At 44.9% G+C, this 25,039-nt stretch overlaps 1 protein-coding gene across 1 annotated transcript in view; it reads left to right on the forward strand.

Annotated features, from left to right (window-relative positions):
* The window catches only part of LIN7A (lin-7 cell polarity scaffold A), a 499,534-nt gene that overhangs the window by 417,806 nt on the left and 56,689 nt on the right, over positions 1-25,039 (forward strand). Inside the window, exon 5 of the mRNA XM_078674233.1 lies at positions 11,329-11,547. Within this exon, the coding sequence (XP_078530359.1) occupies positions 11,329-11,547 (219 nt within the window). The remainder of the gene's footprint in view (positions 1-11,328; positions 11,548-25,039) is intronic.

The raw sequence follows: 25,039 nt of genomic DNA on the forward strand, positions 1-25,039 counted from the left end.
TCCGCCGCTGATCCGCGGGGTGTGGTGGGCTATTTGGTGGCGGTGTCCGCAAGACACCGTCAGCCAAATTACGATGTGCATTCACACATGCTTTTCCACGGCGGCTTTTCCGCCGTGGAAAAGCATGTGGTCTTTGGTGTTTGGGGGCCCGTTGCGAGCCCCCAGGGTGTCGGTGGGTGGGGGGTGCACATGGGGGGTACCTATGGTACCCCCCAGCATTTACATGCACAAAGCGGCAGGCACCGCGCGGTGCCTGCCACTTTGTGCATGCAAATGTAAAACATGCATTTTTAACCTTGCGGCGGGTGCTGCTTCAAGCAGCACCCACCGCAAGGTTAAAGATACAGGATGTGACCGCCAGGGTGGTGGTCACATCCTAATTGCACCGGAGGGACCGCTGCGGACGGTCACTCCACCTCGGGGATGGCGGACGGACGCAGGTCCGTCCGCCATCCTAATAGGCCCCTTTATTCAGAACAACAGCCTAAGCCGTTGTCCTCTCATATCTAGCTGGAGAAAGCATCCTGTTCTACGATCTCTTGAGGTTCCGTGACGATTTTACTCGTGTTTGTAACATTGTCGTAAATACATAATTTTGGTATCAGTGAACCGCAAATCATCCATTTAGTATATCCTGGTGTTTTCGCTATGCTACGAGCAAGAGCACTCCTGTTACCAACACATTTGTGATTTACCCATGGCATCCATTTTAGAACACGGAAGCCATTTTGTATTCCTTGCCCTCACATAGTCAATGGACACACAATGATCTCTCTCTTCATTAAAGGACACGTAGGCTTTAACCGGCGATTCACCTTGCTAGTGACACGTGCACCTTAGGCCAGCAACGCTGTGGCAGCATGACTCGGCAAGAACTGCCTCCCCAGCCTGAGGCCAGTCCTGCTATACTGGTTCTTGTGTTCGTTGGCCTGATCATGATTAAGCGGCCGAAGCTGGTAACCGTGCCCATTTACGACCCACAAACATTTCTTATCCTGTCTTTCTATCTTCTGCACCTGGCTCTGCTCCTTTCCTTCTGGGCCTTTATTAGGGGGAGGTAACGAAATTTACGATGAGGCGGTCCGGGTCTTGAATGAAGAATTGACATGGGATTATGATGGACTAGTGGGAACCCCTCATTCGTAATGTTTTGACATCAGATACTGTTGACGATTCCTGTGCAACGCCAAATATTTATTGTTTAAGACACGAATGTTTAGAACTGTGGTAACATGTAAAGAATTTGCCTGAAGCCCAATATTTAGTATATAAGGAGCAACCCTCTTTGTACAAATTGAACAGGCTCCTAGACACTGCCCGTGTGCAGTTTCTGTGACTTCTGTGTCCCTGCAGTAATAAACCTTTGGTCTTTGACGCCACCATCGAGAAGCCCGTGTTTCTGTTTGTTTGTGCACCGAGACAGGTGGAACTCCGGGGTCTTCGGGTGTTATCCCTGACACCTCTGGACGGAACCAAAAAGTCCAGAACTCCAATTGGCGCCCAACGTGGGGCGACGTCATTCGGTACCGGTCCAAAAGCCTGAAGAGTTCGAGGAGCTTCGTGTGAAGATTTCAGAGGGAGGCGCCCCACTTCATCGATCCCGGCATATCGCAAAAGTGGCCCCGACGTTCTCTTCCACGAGGGTTCCCGTTCAGACGGCTGCAGTGGTCCGTTGCCTTGACCGTCGCCCTGTCTTGGACCCGAGGTGCAGTCCTCAGTACGGCGAAACGTGACGGGTTTCTCCTTGGTGACGTCTTCAGTGCCTCAGTTAAGTATTCAGTGGTTGCTAGTTGGTTATTTTGTAAGGGTTGCTCCTATTTGGATAATCCTGTTAGTTCTCAGTTCAGTTCAGTTCTGTAAGGTTATCACTGGTTATTCTGGTTACGATAATCATTCTGTTCAGTTCAGGTATCGATACATTTGTCAGTTCTGGTAGGCCTAAGTTCTTGGTTCGAGTGCGCATCTTTTCTGTTTGTGTCTTGTTTGTTTTGTGTTCCGGATTATAAAATGGTAAGTCGGAAAAATTGTATGTTGTCTTGTTTTAGTTGCAACAGTGATTCCCAGTTGGAGGACTCGTGTTTGGTTCCTCCGATTGGAACTCCCCTTTATGATCTTTATTGCAAGTTTGGTGTGGGCCCTATCTCTTATAATGAGGTATGGATCCACTATACAGAGAAAGATGGTGTCCTTAGTTGGCCACTACATGGTAGTTTTGAACCTGAAGTTCTCGATAATCTAGAAAGAAGGTTGTTTAAGAAGAAAGCCCGGCCGGCAATGTTTGATTCTTTCCGTTATTGGCGAAAAGAATCTAAACAGAGAGAAATTAAAAAGTTGAAGAAAGAACAGAAAGAGCAAGAGTTGACTTTAGAACAGTCTGCTAGGCAGCTGCAACTCAACGAGTCTGAGAAAGCGATGGAGGTGGCCGATAGAGAGCGTAATTTAGCGATAGACAAGTGCTATCCTGCTTTGCCATCGAGTACGGCTAAGATAGTAGAGGACCCTGAAAAGGATCCCCTTTTGTCTTACTTGTTACGCTCACCCCCACCGTATGCACAGGGTGCTACGGCTCCACCTATACCGAATGTTCAATTACCGGTTGCTGGACAACCTGGTGTCCCTGTTCCCGCTCCCCTGAATCAAGTTCCTGTACCTCCTGTGGTCAATATTAATGTTCCTTCGACAACCCCTCTTCTAGGGTTGCCGTCTTCTTTACCTATGCCTGTGTCGCTCACACCTGCTACTTCACAAGCTATTTTTCCTGCTATTCCTACTGTTCCTGATCTATCTGTTCCAACTGCTACTCTATTTACTGCCTCTGCTAATATTATGACTCCGCTTTCTGTTCGTCGGAGAATCACTGATTCTGTCTCTAATATTCTATCTCCCTTCTATAAAACTCTGATTAAGACTCCTACCTCTGACTCTGTGCAGAGACGTAGTCAGCTTCCCAGTACTGAAGAAAGAGGAATATTAGATTCCACTGCTCTTAGATGGGTTTCGAAAGTTGGAAGATATAATGTACAAGATGTATTAGATACATTTATGCAATGGAACGAACCGACACAACGATATGTGTTCGATGAAATGTGTTTCCTTCTACGTGAGGAATTGGAAGAGGATGACCCTGAATCAAATCTAGGAGAATTAATTAATGTTCAGAAAGAGTTTGCTGCAGGTATGATAGTTGGACAAAATATAAAAGAAGCGATGGAACTGATTTTAAGTTATAGGACCGACTCATCCCTTCGTTCACCGAGAGAATTAGAGAAACGTAGTACGAAACAAAATCGTCAATATCCAATGAGAGAGGTTCCACCAATTTGGCGTGAAGCTGTGCAAGCTAATGTAAACCTTGGTATTGCAGCCGCTCCGGCCCAATTCCAGAGAGTATGGATACATATTCCATGGAAGCGAGCTGAAGTGTTAGCAGTGAAACAGGCCTTGCCAGATCCGCGTAAAAATCCTGCAGGGTACTACAAAGAGTTGGCTCAAACAGTTGACGCTTGTGTATTGAATCTTGCTGACATAGATCTGCTATTTGGTAATGTAGTACCGCAACCAATTTGGGCTAAAATTCGTAAAGAGAATCATCCAGTTGCCCTAGGTGGTGACTGGGCAGCTATAATTGCAGCGGATGGTCAACAAATAGGTGGTTCCAAACCTGAACCTTTAATTGCTAATTTGCCTGGTAGAATAATCGATTTAATGAAAACCTTGATGCCAGCATTGCGCGTTAACTGGGACAAATTGTCCGCGTGCAAACAAAAGAAAGACGAAAGCGTCTCCGACTTTTTCACAAGATTCGAGGAGACTTTCGTGGATCATAGTGGTCAGGATATGAGCACAGAAGGAGGCCAGAGATTATTTGTTGATAAATTTGTGCACAATCTGTTGCCAGAACTTAGTAGTAAATTAAAGAATTCTGAAAGTGCGTGGGCTGTCTCTACGACTGCGCAAATACTTGCGACTGCTCAGTACTATGAAAATAGGGATAAAGAAGAGAAGGAAAAATCAGATAAAAAGACGAAAGATTTAAAAACTAAAGTACTTTTACAGCAAGCTTATCCGCCTCGCACGAATCAGACGAATATGCAGCAAGGGTCATATCAAAGAACGGATTATAATTTTCAAAGGCCACAATACCAATGGAATCAATGTGCTTATTGCAAAAAGGAAGGTCATTACAAAAGTGAATGTCCAGTTCGAACGCAAAATAATGCTGCGGCAGCTCAGAGAGGTCGTGGTAGTTCTATGCAAAACTCTAGAGGTCGAGGACGAGGTGCTATGCCTCCGCAGACGAGTGATCGCCCTTCTAATTATTTCGACCAGCGAAATGGACAATCTGCCCAACAGAATAGGTCTCCACAGTATCATGTTGAAGACTATTATGAAACTAGTGAGGAAGTTCAGCAAAGTGAATACTAGGACAGCCATGGACAAAGAGAGGGAGTAGTATCAGTACCAGTAGATCAGAGTGGGCCTTATGTCGCAGTAGCAACATCAGGTATAGTCGAACCGTTTCTGTTGGATACTGGTGCAGCAAAAAGTTCTATCATACATGCGAAACTCCCTGGCGCACCTTTGTCTGGCTCAACAAACGTTTCAGTAGGTTTTTCGGGCGCCCCTGTTCACAACCCTGTTTCTGGTCCTTTGTCTATTTCTGTTGGACCCTGTCAATTGAAAGCACCCTTGATTTTGACGACAGGTTGTAACGAAAATCTGCTTGGTTTAGACTTGTTAAAACGCCTGTACGCGACATTGTACTGTTCTCCAGCAGGAGTACAGCTTACGTTGGGTAAAAGAATAATCTCCCCGATGTACTTGTCGATGGATGCGCTCCCACCAGAGCTGCGTTCACTCCCTGATACTCTTTGGGCGACTGGTCCTAATGATGTAGGTCTCTTGGAAATTCCACCCTATGTAGTAACTTTGAAAGCAAAGGTCAAACTTCCACGAATTCCACAATACAGAATCTCTAGTGAAGGTGAGCGTGCGCTCCTACTGATAGTACATGATCTGATCAAGAAAGACGTTATAGAAGAAACTAGAGGTAATGTCTGTAATAGTCCTGTACTGCCTATTTTGAAACGAACTGACCCAACAAAGCCTCCAGTATATAGGTTCGTAATTGATCTTAGAGAGGTTAATAAAATTGTGATCCCACAGTTTCCTGTGGTACCAGACATTACTGCATTGTTAACGTTGATTCCTGCTACAGCAGCATGGTTTTCAGTTGTCGACTTGAAAAATGCCTTTTTCAGCATTCCGATAGCCGAGGAAAGCAGAGATATCTTCGGTTTCTCTCTAGGAGGACGAAGCTTTAGATTTAAACGCGCTCCACAAGGTTATTGTGAAAGCCCATCCATTTACAGTCAAGCATTAAAAAGCCAGTTAGATTCCTTCGTACTTCCTCGTGGTTCTGCTTTAGTACAGTATGTTGATGATCTTCTAGTGGCTGCCGATGACAAGGAAACTCGCAAAACAGCTACGATTTCTTTATTGCATCACTTGTCAGATTTGAATCACAAGGTGTCACCTTCAAAAATGCAATACTGCTGCCAAGAAGTGACCTACCTAGGTCATCTCTTGTCAAAGGAGGGAAGGAAGTTGACCCCAGAGAGAATAAAAGCAATTACACAGATGAATGTTCCTAGCACGCAGAGAGAAGTACGTGCCTTTTTAGGTATTACCTCATATTGTAGGCAATGGATCCCAAATTTTTCTCTTTTAGCAAAACCATTGGTAGCCTTGACTGGGAAAGGTGTTCCGAGTCCGGTACCATGGTCTGCTGAATGTCAGCAGAGTTTTTCTGAGTTACGAAATGCACTGTGTTCAGCACCTGTATTGGGTACACCCGACTACAGTAAGCCATTCACGCTCTATGTCCACGAGAGAGAAGGTTGTGCATTGAGTGTTTTTGACGCAGAAATTTGGTGATAAACAACGCCCTTGTGCGTATTTTTCATCAACATTAGATCCAGTAGCTAGAGCGTTGCCTAGTTGCTTGAGAGCTACAGCCGCAGCTGCAGCTTCCATTCGACAATCTGCTGGTTTAGTAATGAACAACATGCTAGTAGTTATGGTTCCTCATGCTGTGGATACACTCATGAACCGAACCAAGACGCAACACCTTACCAGTGCTAGATTATCAGGTTATGAACTGACACTGTTAGCTAGTCATATTCAGATCAAAAGATGCAATGTATTGAATCCAGCAACATTGTTGCCGACTAGCCAAGAGTCGAGTGATTCCGAACCACACGACTGTTGTTTCAAAACTGAGGAAGAAACAAAAGGACGAATCGATCTAAAAGACACTCCGTTGTCAGATCCAGATGGCACGTTGTATGTTGATGGGTCTTGCTTCAAATTGGAGAATGGTGATGTGACTGCTGCTTATGCAGTAACAACTTTGAGTACGATTGTGGAGACTGCAAGAGTGAGTCAGAATTCTGCCCAGGCTGCAGAATTGATCGCGCTAACAAGAGCGTGCGTTTTAGCTAAGGGAAAGAGAGTGAATGTGTTCACAGATAGTCAGTACGCGTTCGGCGTGGCCCATAGTTTTGGCCGTTTGTGGAAAGAAAGAGGTTTCATTACGTCCCATGGGACTAAGATTCAACATGGTCAGCTAGTTAATGACTTGTTGGAATCTCTAACCTTACCGACTGAAGTTGCGATTGTGAAATGCAGTGCTCATAAAGCAATCACGGATGATGTTGGTCGTGGGAATGCTTTTGCCGATGAGACTGCAAAACAGACAGCTAGAAATATGATGAGTAGAATGTATGTTGCAACGTCTGCAAGATGGATTTCTGAGTCTGGAATGTGTGAAGACACAGTGGAAAGCGTGAAGGAAATTCAGAAAGAGGCGACTGAGGAGGAAAAACTTGCATGGAGAGAGAGCACGGGTAAATTGGACTCGAGTGGGTGTTGGATTGACTTGTCGGAACAACAGCGTTGGATGTTGCCTGATGCGTATGTGCTTGCAGTAGTAACGATGGCACATGGAACAGCGCACATCAGTTCAAAAGGGATTTGTAAGATGTTGGCTCCGGTCTGGAAGAATGACGGGATTAGTAAGTGTGCAGAGAGAGTGGTGAGGAACTGTATGGTATGCTTGATGCATAATCCTGGCAAGGGAATCCCCACACCTGCAGGTCACTTCGCTCCTCCTTCCTGTCCCTTTGAAGTGATCCAGCTAGACTTCATTCACATGGATCGTTGTAATAATCTGAAATACGTCCTAGTGGTAGTTTGTGCTTTCTCCAGATGGATCGAAGCATACCCACTGAAGGACAATACTGCCTTATCCACTGCCAAAATTCTTCTTAAAGAATACTTCCCCAGATACGGAATGCCACGGATTGTATGGTCAGATAACGGAAGTGAGTTCGTAGGGAAAGTTATGCAGAGTGTGTGTGCCGGCCTAGGGATTCGACAGAAGTTTCATAGTGCGAATCATCCCCAGTCCGCGGGTTTAGTCGAGGGTTACAATGGCACCCTTAAACTGAAACTTGCTAAGATACAAGCATCCACGGGTTTGTCCTGGCCAGACGCATTGCCTTTGGCTTTGCTATCAACAAGAGCAACTGTACATTCTAGAGTAGGGCTTAGTCCTTATGAAATAGTTTTTGGTCGTCCTGCAAATGTTTGGGGGGTACCTAGACCGAAAGAATTTAAGCAGCTGGAATACCCAATGTTAATTGATTACCTTTTCGACTTGACTGCTAAATTGAGTCTTATTCACCAACAGGTTTTCGATGCATTGCCAAAGTCACCGGAGAGTCCAGGCCATCAGCTGAAACCGGGTGATCAGGTGGTCATCAGAAATTTTGCAAGAACAAAAAATCTTCAGCCCAGATTCATTGGCCCTTTCCAAGTCCTGTTAGCAACGAGAACTGCTATTCGTGTGGCCGGAAGGAAAAATTAGATCCATACGACACATGCTAAACGTGTGCCTCTGCCACTTCCTTACGACAACTGGGTAAAGAAAGGAATCGGTACCTCTGAAACGGAACAAGTCCCCAGGTTCATACCTTTCAGCGATGCAGAACTAATCACGGATTCACCAAATTCTGACTCTCCTCCTGAAACTGCTCTTTTGAACCCTGAACATTTGTCATCCACACCCAATGAACATTTGCCATCTGCACCAAAAGAACATTTGCCATCTGCGAACGTGAACATTGCAACGTCAGCTGAAAATACATTGTTTCCAGATCAGACAGCTCCTGCAAAACTGAGATACAACTTACGTTCTCGCAATATGGACAAATAAAGCAGGAAACTGCCTATTTTCAGATTTGAATTTGCTATACATTGCCTCCAGCCAGGAAGTTTGCTAATACTTTGTATTGTTTCTTTTTGTTTTAAAATTGCCTTGCCGTCTGGGTAGCCGTAGGGTCGTGGCTGTGTGCCTAGTTGAATCTGCGGGGGTCAGACACAAGGTCGATCTTTCTGTTAGTTCTGGGAACTCCCAGGGCTGATAGAGGCATTTTCATCTACGTACACATCATCAGTGGTCGCGAACGGTCGTAGAAGATGGAGCTTCCTGAGCTACAATGAGAAAATGTAATTTATGTTCGCAGAAATAGACTGTACAGAATACTTCACAGCAAATGCTTTCTAATGCAATGTGCAGTTACATTTTTAATTGTTTTGATAACGTTGGTGGGTGGAATCATCTTTGGTGTACATTTGATTTTTATGCCAGTAACTACAGTACCTCCCCTTGATCCTACTACTTCTACGGTTCCTTCTATGCATTCTTATCACTCATTTCCTGAACACGAACAAGCTCGACGCTCAGAATTTATTAACAATACATTTGTACAGCTCTTGCATCAACACCAACTGGTAGTTAATACTACAGACTGCTGGGTGTGTGGCTTGATACCCCACACTATGGATAAAGGCATTCCCTATTTAGTCTTGCCTTTTAGCTATAATGGATCATTTCAGGCTTTTCAGACCATTTTTTCATATGCCCTTGAAACCTATCCTCCGCGTCCACCACGGTCCACTAAATACAACTCAGCCAACAAAGCTTTAGTCCAGGGAATTATTGACATGATTAAAGACGTCAATAATACTCCATCTTACCCTAGAGATGAATTACGGGTGTATTTGAGTTGGAACTCTACAGAGTATCGCCTTAGTTTGGGAGAAAGCAAGCGTAAAAGCTCCACTTCAGTTTGGGTCGTGCCTCACCGAGGTCAGGTCTGTTTGCAAGGAAATGGGAGAAATCCGAGAGCTCAGCTAGGGAGGAGTGAGTGCGTTGAGACTTACGTATTTCCGTCTAACTCCTCCCCTGCCTTTCTGACTGCTAGGGGTACCTACTTCATCTGTCAGGACAGAGCATATACATGGCTGCCTGCTGACTTTTCAGGTTCATGTTATATTGCTCGATTGTTACCTCCGACATACACTGCTTCTGCAGATTATCACAAGACCAGAGTAGCAAGAGGTGTCTTCAGCAAGGAAGATACCGCTGGTCAAGAAGCTGGAGACTTTTTCAAAGGTTTCCTTCCGTTTTGGGGGCCTATGGCCAATAGTAGAAATCTTCGTCAACTAACACGGGTAGTTGAATCTACTATTACAGAAACTGCAGGTGCCCTTAGTAACTTAACAGCTGAGCTTCAGGCGGATCGTCTCATGACGTTGCAGAACCGTATGGTTCTAGACGTAATACTTGCAGATCGAGGTGGGGTATGCAGAATGATCCAATCGAGCTGCTGTGTCTTTATTCCAAATAATGCTCCAACAGTCTATGAAGCAATCTCTAAGTTACACAAGATTTCCGACTCTATACACGTAGATAAGGGAAACTGGTCCTTCATGGAGTGGTTTTGGACTCTGATATCAGCGTGGGGATGGAAGGTTCTGATGGTCATTGGTGTCATCCTAGTATTTCTGTTCTCGTGCTGCCTTATTATCCAATGTGGTCCCGCTCTGTGTAGTCTCTGTGCTGCAACCTGTTTCAGAAAACCACCTGCATTAGGAGAAAAGGCACGAGACAGGATGATGATACAACAACATGTCACTGACCTAATGAGCATAGAATTAGACTCTGACTCTGATATAGACTGAGTAATTGCCTATGTAAGGGCAAAAGGAGGGCTGAGGTTCCGTGACGATTTTACTCGTGTTTGTAACATTGTCGTAAATACATAATTTTGGTATCAGTGAACCGCAAATCATCCATTTAGTATATCCTGGTGTTTTCGCTATGCTACGAGCAAGAGCACTCCTGTTAACAACACATTTGTGATTTACCCATGGCATCCATTTTAGAACACGGAAGCCATTTTGTATTCCTTGCCCTCACATAGTCAATGGACACACAATGATCTCTCTCTTCATTAAAGGACACGTAGGCTTTAACCGGCGATTCACCTTGCTAGTGACACGTGCACCTTAGGCCAGCAACGCTGTGGCAGCATGACTCGGCAAGAACTGCCTCCCCAGCCTGAGGCCAGTCCTGCTATACTGGTTCTTGTGTTCGTTGGCCTGATCATGATTAAGCGGCCGAAGCTGGTAACCGTGCCCATTTACGACCCACAAACATTTCTTATCCTGTCTTTCTATCTTCTGCACCTGGCTCTGCTCCTTTCCTTCTGGGCCTTTATTAGGGGGAGGTAACGAAATTTACGATGAGGCGGTCCGGGTCTTGAATGAAGAATTGACATGGGATTATGATGGACTAGTGGGAACCCCTCATTCGTAATGTTTTGACATCAGATACTGTTGACGATTCCTGTGCAACGCCAAATATTTATTGTTTAAGACACGAATGTTTAGAACTGTGGTAACATGTAAAGAATTTGCCTGAAGCCCAATATTTAGTATATAAGGAGCAACCCTCTTTGTACAAATTGAACAGGCTCCTAGACACTGCCCGTGTGCAGTTTCTGTGACTTCTGTGTCCCTGCAGTAATAAACCTTTGGTCTTTGACGCCACCATCGAGAAGCCCGTGTTTCTGTTTGTTTGTGCACCGAGACAGGTGGAACTCCGGGGTCTTCGGGTGTTATCCCTGACACCTCTGGACGGAACCAAAAAGTCCAGAACTCCAATCTCTAACACCATCTTCCATGTTTACTGCTCTGTTGTCCTCTGGCTAGGTTTGCACTATATAAAAATATACATTCACACAGTATTTATAACTGCTGATGGTTATTGGCCTATGGCAAGGTGAATATGAGATTATGACTGGTTCATTGAGGATATCTTTTTAGCGTACAGTTTTAGTTTGTTGCTTTATTACATGTTGATAGCAGTTAATAGTGATTGATGTATATGCTTTCAACAGCTGTATTATTTTTTTTCAGAGTGTTGAAGGAGAGCACCATGAAAAGGCAGTGGAGCTTCTTAAAGCTGCTAAGGAGAGTGTGAAGCTTGTAGTGAGGTACACACCAAAGGTTCTGGAAGAAATGGAGGCACGATTCGAGAAACTGCGCACTGCCAGACGCAGGCAGCAGCAACAATTGCTAATTCAGCAGCAGCAACAGCAGCAGCAACAACAGCCACAGCAAAATCATATGTCGTAGGTGAGAGCTTTTATTGCTGGTGCTTCATAGTGTGCACAATTTATATTCTATCTTAGGAGAGAGTCCAGTATATCCATATTAGGCAGTAATACAAAGGACTGGTGGCCTGAAGAGTCACCTGCTCCGCCCCACTCAGTTGAAACTGCAAGAAATCTAGGAGTCCTATTTGACTCCTCTCTTTTCTTTGACCAACATGTAAGGAATGCGGCAGGAAGCTGTTTTAGCATCATTAAGTCCCTTAAGAAGTTCTTTGACTTCTTGCCTATGGACTCAAGAAAGTCGGTTGCAGTGGCTCTGATATTATCGCGATTAGATTATTGTAACGGCCTTATTGCCGGAGTCAAAAAAGCTACACTAAAAAAATTACAGAGTGTGCAACATGCTGCAGCAAGATTAGTTCTTAAATCATCTAGAAGATCTTCTGCCTCCACTGCGCTTCAGACCCTTCACTGGCTACCCCTACATAAAAGGATTCTGTTTAAGATCTTGCTAACCGCCTTTAGATCTCTCAATAAGACAGGCCCGGGATATTTTACGAGACGTTTTACTCGCTATGATCCCCTGAGATGCCTAAGGTCGTCTGGAGGTAACATCCCAAGATTTAAGCTTAAAACCAAAGGAGGAAAGACTTTTACAGTACTGGCCTCTAAGGCCTGGAACGCCATGCCCATTAACCTCAGACTCCTTGGACAGGAAAATGCCTTTAGGTAGCATTTAAAAACGTGGATCTTTAGTCTGCCTGATGGCGTTGTAATGGGTGCCATTTAGATCTTGACATTTGGTTTGTACACGTGTTCAGCGCCAGGATGCTCCTTTCGGAGCGACAGTTAGCGCTTTAGAAATACCCCATACAAATACAAATACAAATACACATTGCACTTATAGCCATTCTTATTTTAACAAATGTATGTAGAATTCTGCGTATTTGTAAAAGGCACAGTGGCGTAAGGGCTGGTTATGCTCATGCGCATGTCCAGCACTTTGTGACAAGGGATTAACATGTACACACAAATGCACATTTCATACTTGCAATCCAGACCTTAAGTGTGTTTCCAAGACAACAGAGACCATGAAGCTAGAGACTGATCAGTGCTTCTGCAAGGTCATTAGGGTTGCCACTTCCTGGCATACAATTAATGCTGTTCCACCTCTACTAGTTTCAACTAAAACATTTACTTAGAGGTATATTAAAATGCATCCATTACGCAAATAACATTTACATCATATTGTAATGTACCTATATGAAAATTATATTTACATCGCAAACATTTACATAGGCTAACATTTACATAGCATTTTTAACAATGCATTGTAATTTCATGTTTAGTTTTCATTTCATGGTTTCACTGTAAGTACTATAAGCACGTAGCATTCTATTTAGGAGAGGAATGTGTTCTTTTCAATTAATTTGTATTTATTATGATCATTTATTAAAGAATATTGTTAATTTCAGAATTGGGTTAAAAAGTGATGTGGGGCAAAGGGTGGGAAGTAATTAGATGAAATAAGTATTTCTAATTTATCTGAATTCAAATTTGATTATATTTATTATGGAATTTTTAAAGTGAAATAGAGGCAAAGTGTGGTAAGATATTTCTTTAAACATTATAATGTTTTTTTAAATCATAAAAATATACTAAAATTAATTAAACAGAAATTAAAATAAATTCAACACAGTTTTAAAAAGTTTAAGTTTACTGAAGAATTTCTACCCTCTCTATGCATAGAGTATTACAACCATTTTAGAACTGACCATCTACTTTCTAGTCAATGTATAACAGACTTCATATCGCTCTAAATCTCTGGGGATTGTGTCCTAACCAAGGGAAGAAAAAAGATAAACAGAAAATAGTGAATGAAATTAATGGGAAAATGTTATATGCATTGTTGGCACTGCTACAGAATGTGTGTGTTTCCATGTGAGAAAATCCTAAAAGAATTGATTGATTAAGGCAACACATATTTCATCCAGTCACGCGTCTCTGAGAGACACAATTGGAAGTCTCTAAGTTAGGCAAAGTAGGTCCCCACATTTCCCACTATCTGAGTCTCACATACATAGTTCTGGGACATCTGTTATCTGATTATGTTGCACAGCGATACAATATAGATATTAAATAGACAAGGTGAGAGCAGGGATAGTAGCGGAACTTACTTGAATGAAGCCACCTTACTACAGTGAGACGATTGCTTAGAAATGACTACAACTATTTTAATTCTGGATAACCTTTCCTTAGTAAAGAGAGCCAGGGAGGATTTTGAGGGCTGCGTGTGAAACATCCTGGCACTCGTCTTTTCCACAACCTGAATTTAGAACAATACTTCCATTTACATGAGATAATTGCATTCACTTACTAGTGTGATTTGAAAAAAAGAAGCTTACTTTGATGTCCCGTAATTAGCACTCTCAAAGAAAATAAATAGAAATCCCATAAACGTTGTTTAATTTGTCATGGATTTAGAATTCTTCTTACAAATCAAACATTTAGTGGTTTACTCTTTTGCATTCCAACAGTCCCCACTATTTGATTAGCCACAAGCTTATGATTTTTCATAGCAGAGTGCATGGTTAAATCCAAGTCACTGTAAGAAAGGGACAATGTTTACTTGGTGGGAAAAAAACACAAACTAAGCCTAACACTTGAATTAACATTGTTATGTCCAGGTTAAGAGGTCCTTGGCACTTAATATGTTAACAGTGAAGTGTTTGTGTTTTAGTTTTATTTGCACAATTTCGATTATTGGTACGTATAAGAGAGTGATAAGGTGGAATATAGAACATTTTGTAGTGTAGTTCCTATATTCCCAATAGGCTCTGTGCATTGGAATAATATATCCTATAGATTTGACATAGGACTAAGCATGGGCGTAAAATCCGCTCCGCTCGCGGATTTTTCGGATTTTCGGCAAATTCGCAATCCGCGAACTCTCGCGAATTTGTCAAAAATCCGTGAATCCGCTCGCGGCGGATTTTTTGCTTGGTTGCGGCGCGCGGCGTGGTGCACGGCGTTCACTTTCCGTCATTTTAGCGTTTGCCGAGTTGTTTTTCTTTGCGAGTGACGCGCCATTTTAGATCTTGCTGCGTGTTCCCGCGGGAGTTTGTCGCCCGCGAATACATACTCGCGGCTTGCCACCTTGCACAGCACACCTCGCGAGAGTTCGCAATTGCGAACACGTAGTTGCGGCGGAAAGGAACAATCTCGCACTTGCGAAATAGAGATTTTGCAATTTCGCACAAGAAAATCACCAGCAAACAGGATAAACCTTCAGAAAATTATGATTTTTATCAGAATCACTCCTCAGGTTGACATTTGCATGGCCTTTTTTTTTGCAAGGAGTCCATTTTGGGGGGGGGGGAAGGAAGTGCCCCACAGTCTCCAACTTCCTGTTCCTGTCCAGCAGGCTCCTCCCAGTGCTTTGTCCATCTCCTGGTCACTTTCATTTGGATCTGGAGCTGGAAGGATTACTTTTTGTGGGTGCTGCTGGATATTTGGATTTGAGGCCTTTTTGACTGTCTTTGGATCACTTTTGGATTAGAAATCAACTTTCACAAGTAAGTTTGTTTGGGGCATTACAGTTGCTGCAAGTACAATTTTTGAACTTTTTCAGAAAATTAAATAAATTATATTGTGGGTAACCACAGTATCCAGTAGGACCAGGGTTGGTTATGGGTGCATGATACAACTGTTTTGTTGAATTTAAACACCATTGAGGCCATGGATGGGCTGGGATTGTGCAGATTTTATTGTTTTTTGTCGTTTTTTTGGGCCTGCTGGTGTGGCCCTTTGCCCAGGGGTGGTGAGTGAGTGTTGCATGGGCCTAGTCTTTCTGTGGGGTGTCTTCTTGAATTTAAACATAATTGAGGCCATGGATGGGCTGGGATTGTGCTTATTTTATTGTTTTTTGTCGTTTTTGGGGGGCTGCTGGTGTGGCCTTTTGCTTGCCCAGGGGTGGTGGTGGTGCATGGACTGAGTGTGCCTGTGGTGTGGTCTCACTCTCTTTGATGTAAACATCATAGATGGCATTGGATTGTGGTGATTTCTGGCTGTTTTTCTGTTTTTTGGGGGTGTACTGTTGATGTGGACTGGCCATGTGGGTGGTGGTGGTGGCCATCTTGAGTGCTGGCTGGTACAGGCAACATGTGCTTGGGGTGTAAGGGGGCCATTTTGAGGAGAGGCAGTGTCTGAGGCCTGCACTTATTTTGCCTACTTTTCATCCCTTATGCCCAGGGGTAGTGAGTGTTGCATGGGTCTAGTGTTTCTGAGGGGTGTCTTCTTGAATTTAAACACCATTGAGGCCATGGATGGGCTGGGATTGTGCAGATTTTATTGTTTTTTGTCGTTTTTTTGGGCCTGCTGGTGTGGCCCTTTGCCCAGGGGTGGTGAGTGTTGCATGGGCCTAGTCTTTCTGTGGGGTGTCTTCTTGAATTTAAACATAATTGAGGCCATGGATGGGCTGGGATTGTGCTTATTTTATTGTTTTTTGTCGTTTTTGGGGGGCTGCTGGTGTGGCCTTTTGCTTGCCCAGGGGTGGTGGTGGTGCATGGACTGAGTGTGCCTGTGGTGTGGTCTCACTCTCTTTGATGTAAACATCATGGATGGCATTGGATTGTGGTGATTTCTGGCTGTTTTTCAGTTTTTTGGGGGTGTACTGTTGATGTGGACTGGCCATGTGGGTGGTGGTGGTGGCCATCTTGAGTGCTGGCTGGTACAGGCAACATGTGCTTGGGGTGTAAGGGGGCCATTTTGAGGAGAGGCAGTGTCTGAGGCCTGCACTTATTTTGCCTACTTTTCATCCCTTATGCCCAGGGGTAGTGAGTGTTGCATGGGCCTAGTGTTTCTGAGGGGTGTCTTCTTGAATTTAAACACCATTGAGGCCATGGATGGGCTGGGATTGTGCAGATTTTATTGTTTTTTGTCGTTTTTTTGGGCCTGCTGGTGTGGCCCTTTGCCCAGGGGTGGTGAGTGTTGCATGGCCTAGTCTTTCTGTGGGGTGTCTTCTTGAATTTAAACATAATTGAGGCCATGGATGGGTTGGGATTGTGCTTATTTTATTGTTTTTTGTCGTTTTTGGGGGGCTGCTGGTGTGGCCTTTTGCTTGCCCAGGGGTGGTGGTGGTGCATGGACTGAGTGTGCCTGTGGTGTGGTCTCACTCTCTTTGATGTAAACATCATGGATGGCATTGGATTGTGGTGATTTCTGGCTGTTTTTCTGTTTTTTGGGGGTGTACTGTTGATGTGGACTGGCCATGTGGGTGGTGGTGGTGGCCATCTTGAGTGCTGGCTGGTACAGGCAACATGTGCTTGGGGTGTAAGGGGGCCATTTTGAGGAGAGGCAGTGTCTGAGGCCTGCACTTATTTTGCCTACTTTTCATCCCTTATGCCCAGGGGTAGTGAGTGTTGCATGGGTCTAGTGTTTCTGAGGGGTGTCTTCTTGAATTTAAACACCATTGAGGCCATGGATGGGCTGGGATTGTGCAGATTTTATTGTTTTTTGTCGTTTTTTTGGCCTGCTGGTGTGGCCCTTTGCCCAGGGGTGGTGAGTATTGCATGGGCCTAGTCTTTCTGTGGGGTGTCTTCTTGAATTTAAACATAATTGAGGCCATGGATGGGCTGGGATTGTGCTTATTTTATTGTTTTTTGTCGTTTTTGGTGGGCTGCTGGTGTGGCCTTTTGCTTGCCCAGGGGTGGTGGTGGTGCATGGACTGAGTGTGCCTGTGGTGTGGTCTCACTCTCTTTGATGTAAACATCATGGATGGCATTGGATTGTGGTGATTTCTGGCTGTTTTTCTGTTTTTTGGGGGTGTACTGTTGATGTGGACTGGCCATGTGGGTGGTGGTGGTGGCCATCTTGAGTGCTGGCTGGTACAGGCAACATGTGCTTGGGGTGTAAGGGGGCCATTTTGAGGAGAGGCAGTGTCTGAGGCCTGCACTTATTTTGCCTACTTTTCATCCCTTATGCCCAGGGGTAGTGAGTGTTGCATACTTGCATGTCCCTAGTCTTTCTGTGGGGTGTCTTCAATGTAAACATCATGGATGGCATGGGATTGTGCTCATTTTTCTGTGTTTTGTTGATTTTTTGGGGTGTATAACTGAACTGATGTTCCTCTGTCTTCCATTGCTTTTAGGTGCACAAGAAGACTCAATAGAACCACCAGTGCCAGGAAGAAGTCCTGCAGCGGTGTGTGCAGCATAACGTCACGCGACGTCACGTCTGGACACAGAACCCTCTGCAACTCGTGCAACTGCTGCCTGCTGACCTGCTCTGAAGAAGATGGCCCCAAAAAAAGTAACCCGTAGCTCCTCTAGCAAGAAAGGTGCCATTGAGGAGCAGAAGAAGCAAGTTACCAAGGACACTGGTGTGCCGCCCGCCCCTTTTTTTGGGAGTAAAAAAAAAAGTATGCCTGCAGCAGCTGCAGCGGGATCTGCTGGGGACCAAGCTGGCAGCAGCACCCCCGCTCCATTGGGCTCAGTGCCACCACCACCACCACGCCAACTTAAGTCCAAGCCCTTGAGTGCTGCAGAGGCAGCCAGTATACTTCTTCAATCACCATCGACCAGTGATGTTGGCTCATCGCAAGAAAGCAGCAGCAATGTCCCTCAATCAACACAGGTTGTTGTAGCTCATCTGACGAGTGTTGAACAACCACAGCCGCAACAACAATCACATGTGCAAGTACAAGCCCAAGTACATGTGGAAGGAGAGGCAGCGCAAGGAGATGCGCAAGCAGAGGTGCATGGAGGGTCACAACAAGTGCCCACAATAGTTGTTCCTCCCGAAGTAGGGGCACATCAGGAAATCGACAATCAAGGCGAGGTATCATTTGAGGAAGCCACTCCTCCTGATGATCCTTCATTGTCTTCCACACCCCTAGCAAGGAAGAGATCAAGGGTGGTGTCTACATCCTCTTCAAGCACACCTCCTTCTGATGATACGGATCAAACTTGGGAACCAGCACCACAGCCGTCTGAGAGTGAGGCACACCATGATCCAACAAAGGTAGTTAAGCGTAAAAGGAAGCTCGTCCAAAGTCTCAGAGTTATGGAGTGTGATGAGGCTCAACAAGAAGTGGCGGATACTGCTGCTGATGAAGACTCTGCCAACGACGACCCAGTCATCATAAAGGTCACTGCAGCCCCAGCGGGCATGCAGCAAACAGACATTTTGACCCTAGCCCGAAGAGCTGCTGCGCGTGATGATGATGATGATGATGTTGTCGATGAGGAGGCAGTGGAAACACCACAATCATTGGAGTTAAGTAGTACACCAACTCGTCCCGCTTCCATATTTCTTTCTGGCAAGAAGAGACCTCCGTCAACCTCGACCTTAATTAGTGGCGGTGAAAGTGCAAAACGTACAAAAGTTGGGCAATCCAGATCCTCCACTTCATCTGGCATTAGCTTCATGACCACCACCACCAGTATCGCCGCCTCCTCCAGGTCCCACAGACACTTCAAGTCCCCAGTTTGGGACTTCTTTACTGTTTGTCCCAAAAATCCAAAGTTTGCCATTTGTACCCTTTGTAAGCTTGCAGTTAGTCGTGGTAAGTCAGGTACCAACTATGGTACCGGCGGCCAGAGTGGTCATCTTGAGAGAAAGCACGCTGTCAAATGGTTTGCGCACCTAGATGCGATCAAGAAAGGCCAAAATCAAGGAAACGTTGATGTTTCATCTGATGATGACGAGCAGGAAGAAGACGTGTCAAACACGTCCCTTACACCCAGTACCCCTGTCAGCAGCACACCCAATGTGAGGCACACTAAGAGTGTTGGAGCGAGTGAGACACCAACGCACAAAAGTTCACCAGCGAGCAAAATTGGGTCAACGAAGTCATTATCAGCCCGTAAATGCTTGGTCCAGGGCAACATTAGAACAATGCTTACTTCAGACGTGCCATATGAACGCAACCACCCACTGACGCGTCTGTATAACACTAAGCTGGCTAAAATGCTAGCTGTGGACCTTCTACCTTTTTCTTTTGTAGAAGCGGTAGGTTTTCTTGAATTAGTGGCAACGCTCTGCCCTAAATGGAAAGTTCCGAGCCGGTTCTATTTTGCCAGAGTTGCGGTTCCAGCACTACATGAAGATGTGCTGCAGGCGATTGGGGCAGCTTTGCAGAAGAGTGCTGTTCACACAATACATCTGACAACAGACATGTGGACCAGTGGCCCAGGCCATGATTACATGTGCATCACTGCACACTGGGTCTCTTTTTCAGGTGTTAAAGCAAAGCTAAACGCAGGTGTTGACCCGGACAAAGTTTTCAAAGCTGCTCGGAAACATGCAACACTAGCCATGTTTGGCTTGGAGAAAAGTCACACAACAACAACAAGTGAGGAGGGTCTAAGGGCAAATTTATCGACCAACCAGATATACGCCCCTAACACAATCTATCACACGCTATATTGATGATATTCTTGTAGTATGGCGGGGCACTGAAGAACAACTACTATCATTTCATGATTGGTTAAACAGTGTAAACCAATATCTGAAGTTCACCATGGAGCACAGTAGAACCTCACTGGCATTCCTTGATCTGAGACTACACGCAACCCCAGCGGGCATTGAGTCCGAGTTATATCGTAAACCCATGGCCAGGAATGCTTTGTTACGGTATGACAGTTGCCACCCAAGAGCCCTGAGGGACAATTTACCTTTTGGCCAGTTCTTGAGGGTACAAAGAAACTGTTCCAAGAAGGAGTCTTTTGAAACGCACGCCAAAAACCTGGAGGAACAACTTAAGGAGAAACGATACCCTAAGAAAATCATTCGGAGATCTAAAAAGAGGGCCTCTAATAACCAGAGGGATGCCCTTCTTGCAATCAATCCACCGAAAGAAAAATCAGACCGGATTGCCTTTGTAAATACCTTCAACAGCCGATCCAACCAGTTGCAGAAAATCATAAAGAAACACTGGTCCATCCTAGAAACGGGAGGTGACAACATTCCCCAGCCCATGTTTGCATATAAAAGAGGACCCAACTTGAAGGACCAACTGGTTCATACACGCCCACGCAGTAAAGAAGAGAGACAAGTGGGTACCCTGTGGGATTTACCAGCTGTGGTTGGCCACCATCCATGTGGTAATTGTTCTGTCTGCCCTCAGACTAATAAATCCACAGAAGTTGACATCGGCACTAATCGCCCATGGACACAGAACAGGTTTACTAATTGTAATAGCAGTAACCTGATATACTTGATCAAATGTCCTTGTGGATTACGGTATGTCGGTATGACTACTAGAAAGGTACGCACACGCATCCAGGAACACAAAAGCACGGTGCGTTGCCGCAAACAAGCAACCAGACTTACCGCACATTTCCTGGAGAAAGGCCATGGTCCAGAAGATTTTTACTGGACAGTTCTTGAACAACCGCACATTCCAGACTCATGTGCAGATACAAGCAGGTTCTTGTTCAAGATAGAACAGAAATGGGTATACCGTGTCAACAGTGACAAGGAGGGACTCAATGAACCCATACCCTGGATGTCCCTCTGATTGGGCGTAATCATTATATTCCTCCCATTGATTCCTTAGCACTGCACATAATACCCATTGGAAATCAGTCTCTATTGCCTCCCTTCAAAATATGCAAGTACTAATAGCGCATCACAATTCCTTTGAAGCGCATTAATATTAACATCAGCAGTAACGGTCATCTTCTACATCCACTGCGCATATGTGCATCAGCTCCAATAGCGCATAACAACCCCATTAAAGAACGCTTTCATATTATCATCATTGTTAGTAGACGTCTGTAACTTAACATCTATCCATTGCGCAACAGTACACACTGCCCCAGAGTCATGCCGCTAAGGCCTTGTTTTTGTAATGCACTCGTGAAAATCACTTTTATATACTTTCGCGCATTTCAGTACATCACTTAGGACCCACACGTGACATTGGTAGTACCAGCATACTTGGTCCTATAGAGTTGGTTCCTAGAGCGAACTACAACTCCCAGCAGTCTCACTATCACGTGACTGCTCGTCAACGCGCTGGTTCCGTGAATCAAACAAAACACTGGCTCACTCGGCGGTCGGCGCCCCCCCGAGCAGTACTGAAGACTGCCTGGAGACGCCGACGGCCAGGTGAGCCAACGCACGATCCAACGCGTTATGCGTAGTTTTCTGATGCCTCGCTCGGCTTGTGTTTGCCGTTAGAGGCCAGCCTGACATCGAGCATATGCAGCGTTTCTCTCCACCCTGAACGCCGCTTTACAATGCGTGGCGGTTTTCCCCTGTGTGCGTTCTGAAACTGACACGCTGTTAGATGTTTTTCCGCAACTTTAATATTAAGCGGTCTCCGTCAGTACCTCCTAACTGACGCTGCACGGCCCTTTCGTATTACCTATCCCCTTCGTGTGGTCATTGCCCTTGAGTCATGACAGTACACGGCGCCCACGCCCAGCCTGGTTATAAACAGCCCAGTTAACCTGCCATCTCAAAGTTTATTATGCTACTCAAATGGGTTAGTGCTTTATCACTGACCGCTCGATTAAACGTTATGTGATTTCTCACAGAGCGGTGCTCCTTTTACCTGCGCTGCAGCCAGGTGGGGTGAAGCTCCTCAGCCTACACATAAGGGTGAGTGCATACCTGAAATAACGATCAGGCATGATTGTACATATTGTAATGTCTCTATGAATACAAATAATAACGTGCATTGTATTATTTGTTTGTTTGTTTGTCGTTTTGTTTTACATGTTGGATCCCTAACCATTTCATTGACAGTTTACGGTTGAGCACGCCTGGACTTTCAGGTGACACTTTTAATCTATTTAATTTTTGAAAGCAGTAGTGTATTATATACAGGTCCTGAGGAATGCATTAAGAACATCTTACAATATGCTGAAACATGTCGACCACTAAGTGCGGTTATTATTTAAAGCCTGCACCTACACCTGCCTTTTAACCTTAGGGTGTGGGGGTTATTATTAAAATTCTTTTTACCACCCATTCACCTAATTTTAGTACCTTTCACTTTTTTCATCACTATACACTGCTTTTTTCAGCAGCCACCACCACACTTCTCTGTTCTGCTCTCATACCTCATATTACATCTCGGTCACGGTAATATTTACCGGCCGTCTTGCCTCCTGGGTAAGGAGATCCCATATGATGATAATAAGGGCGGTACAGTGTGGCTTCTGATGGGAACAATATTTCCCTCCTGGTACCCTTGAGTCTTGACTCGACCACTCTTTTATTATTTCTCACTGTTACTGTCTGATATAGTGGATCCTACTGTCAAAACTTTCCTTTCTCTTTCTGACCCCCAGATATCAATTGTTGTGATAGATTGGAGAAAAGTCACACAGCAGAAAACCTTTTGCAAGAGTTTAACAAAAAGGTCTTGACAATGCTATCCCCCCTAAAACGCAAGATTGGTTATGTTTCCACGGATAATGGCTCCAATGTAGTTAAGGCCATGTCGGAGGGTGGCTATTTCAGAGTGCCATGTTTGGCGCACTGTATCAACCTGGTAGTTCAAAAATTCTTGAGTGATAGAGACAGTGCAGCGTTCGCGGTAATGGCCACCTGCCGCAAAATGTCCAACCATTTCAGCCATTCTTTTAAGGCCCGGAAGCATCTGCGGAGACTGCTACTTCAACGTAGAATGCCAGTGAAAGCACTCATCCAGGAGGTGGCAACACGTTGGAACTCAACCTTCTACATGCTTGAGCGTCTGTATGAGCAGTATACGGTACTCGATCACTATTTCTTCACAGAGGGTAAATCTCAGAAGGAGGACCTGCGGATGACTGCGGCGCAATGGGACATAGTTAAAAGCCTGACAGACATGCTTCGTCCTTTTGAGTTCTTCACGCGTGCAGTCAGCCAGGAGGACTGTAATTTGGGAAAAGCTATCCCATTGTTGTGCATGCTGGAGCACCAACTGATGGCGGTGTCTTCTGAGTTTGAAAAAGAAGATGAAGAAAAAAAAAACCATTTCATTTTGTCAGAGAAATTAGACGAAGCATTCTTTCCTTTTGATGATGCAGATGTTCAAAAGTACAAACATTGGTTAGCCTGGTCAGCCAATAGGTTTGAAAAAGAACGGCAGGTTATTGAAGGAGAAGCCAGTACATCAGCATCAGCATCAGCAGGCCATCCCCAGTCACAAGAATCCACTTCTGCACCTGTGGCTGGGGCACAAGTGACCTCTCAGCCGTTAAAGACACCGGCAACTGGATCATCTGCACCACACACAATGACAACACTAACAGTGGCTGCGGAGGAGGATTGGCTAAGTTTGATGGGGTATGGTTCTCGAAAAAATGTCACAGCCACAGCAAAAAGTAAGCAAAGTGGAGGAACCGTTGATGACCTTGAGTCGATGGTGCAGGACTATATGAATGACTCAACAGTGGTCTTTCTTAATGAGGAGCCATTGCAGTATTGGCATGGCAAAAAACAATTGTGGCCACAGCTCTGCAACCTGGCTATAAACTATTTGTCTTGCCCACTCGCAAGTGTGTCTTCTGAACGTGTTTTCAGTGCTGCTGGTGGCATTGTAACTCCCAAACGGAGCCGCCTCTCGCCCAAAAATGTGGAGCGGCTGACAATGATCAAGATGAATCAGCACCTCATACCACCTGATTACAAAGTACGAGAAAGCACGCCGCATGAAGACGAGGAGGACGGCAACGTAGATGAGGGGATTTTTTCTCTGTTCGGTGGCACTGACCTCATCCAGCCTGAATTCGCAGAGTATGATGACGAAATCTTGTTCTTATTCCCTGACACCGAGCACTGAAAATGAGACAATCAATCAAGAACTTTCTTTTTCGTCCTTATTCCCTTTTATTCCTGTGTGCTTTGTGTCTCTCTTTCTTTGTTTTCCACAGTTAATTTAATTCAAACTTTAATCACCTAATCCCAAAAACAAGACCATCATCAGAACTGTCTTCACTTGTTTGCTTATTGCTTTGAAGGTGCCGCAGTCTACATTCCTCAGGTTCACAAGTTCCGAAGAACATGCTCCTCTATCCTCCTCCTCCAGACTGCGATTTCCCTCCAAGCAGAGTGCTGGATTACGCCCAATGAAGAAAGACTCAGCACTTGTGGGGGTGTTGTACTTCTTTGCGGGTGAGTTGACGGATTTGGGCCCATTGCTGTGAAGCTCTAATAATGGACAAAAGTGTTTTGGACCAAATATGAAGTGGAAATTTCTTGCCGTTTTTGCTGACTTGCTTGCCTTTGAGGTGCTCTTTGGCGGGGTTCCGGGGGTTTGTGGGTAATTTTTGGTGTCTGTCGAAGCACTGCTGCGACAGTCTAATCTTGATTGCATTTGCTTTTCAGGAAATCCGTGGTGGAAAACAGGAGTTATGATGATTGATGATGATGACCTAGCTGAACAGCGCCGCATTTGGACCGAAGGCCGAGAGATATTGTAAGTATGAGATTTAGCTTTTTCGCTGTTTGGGGGTGTTGTCGGTTGTTTTTTTGCGGGTGGGTTGGCGGGTCTTGCCTGGGGCATTCCTGGGAAG

The sequence above is a fragment of the Lissotriton helveticus genome, chromosome 1_1 (genome assembly GCF_964261635.1).
Source record: "Lissotriton helveticus chromosome 1_1, aLisHel1.1, whole genome shotgun sequence".
NCBI lineage: Eukaryota > Metazoa > Chordata > Amphibia > Caudata > Salamandridae > Lissotriton > Lissotriton helveticus.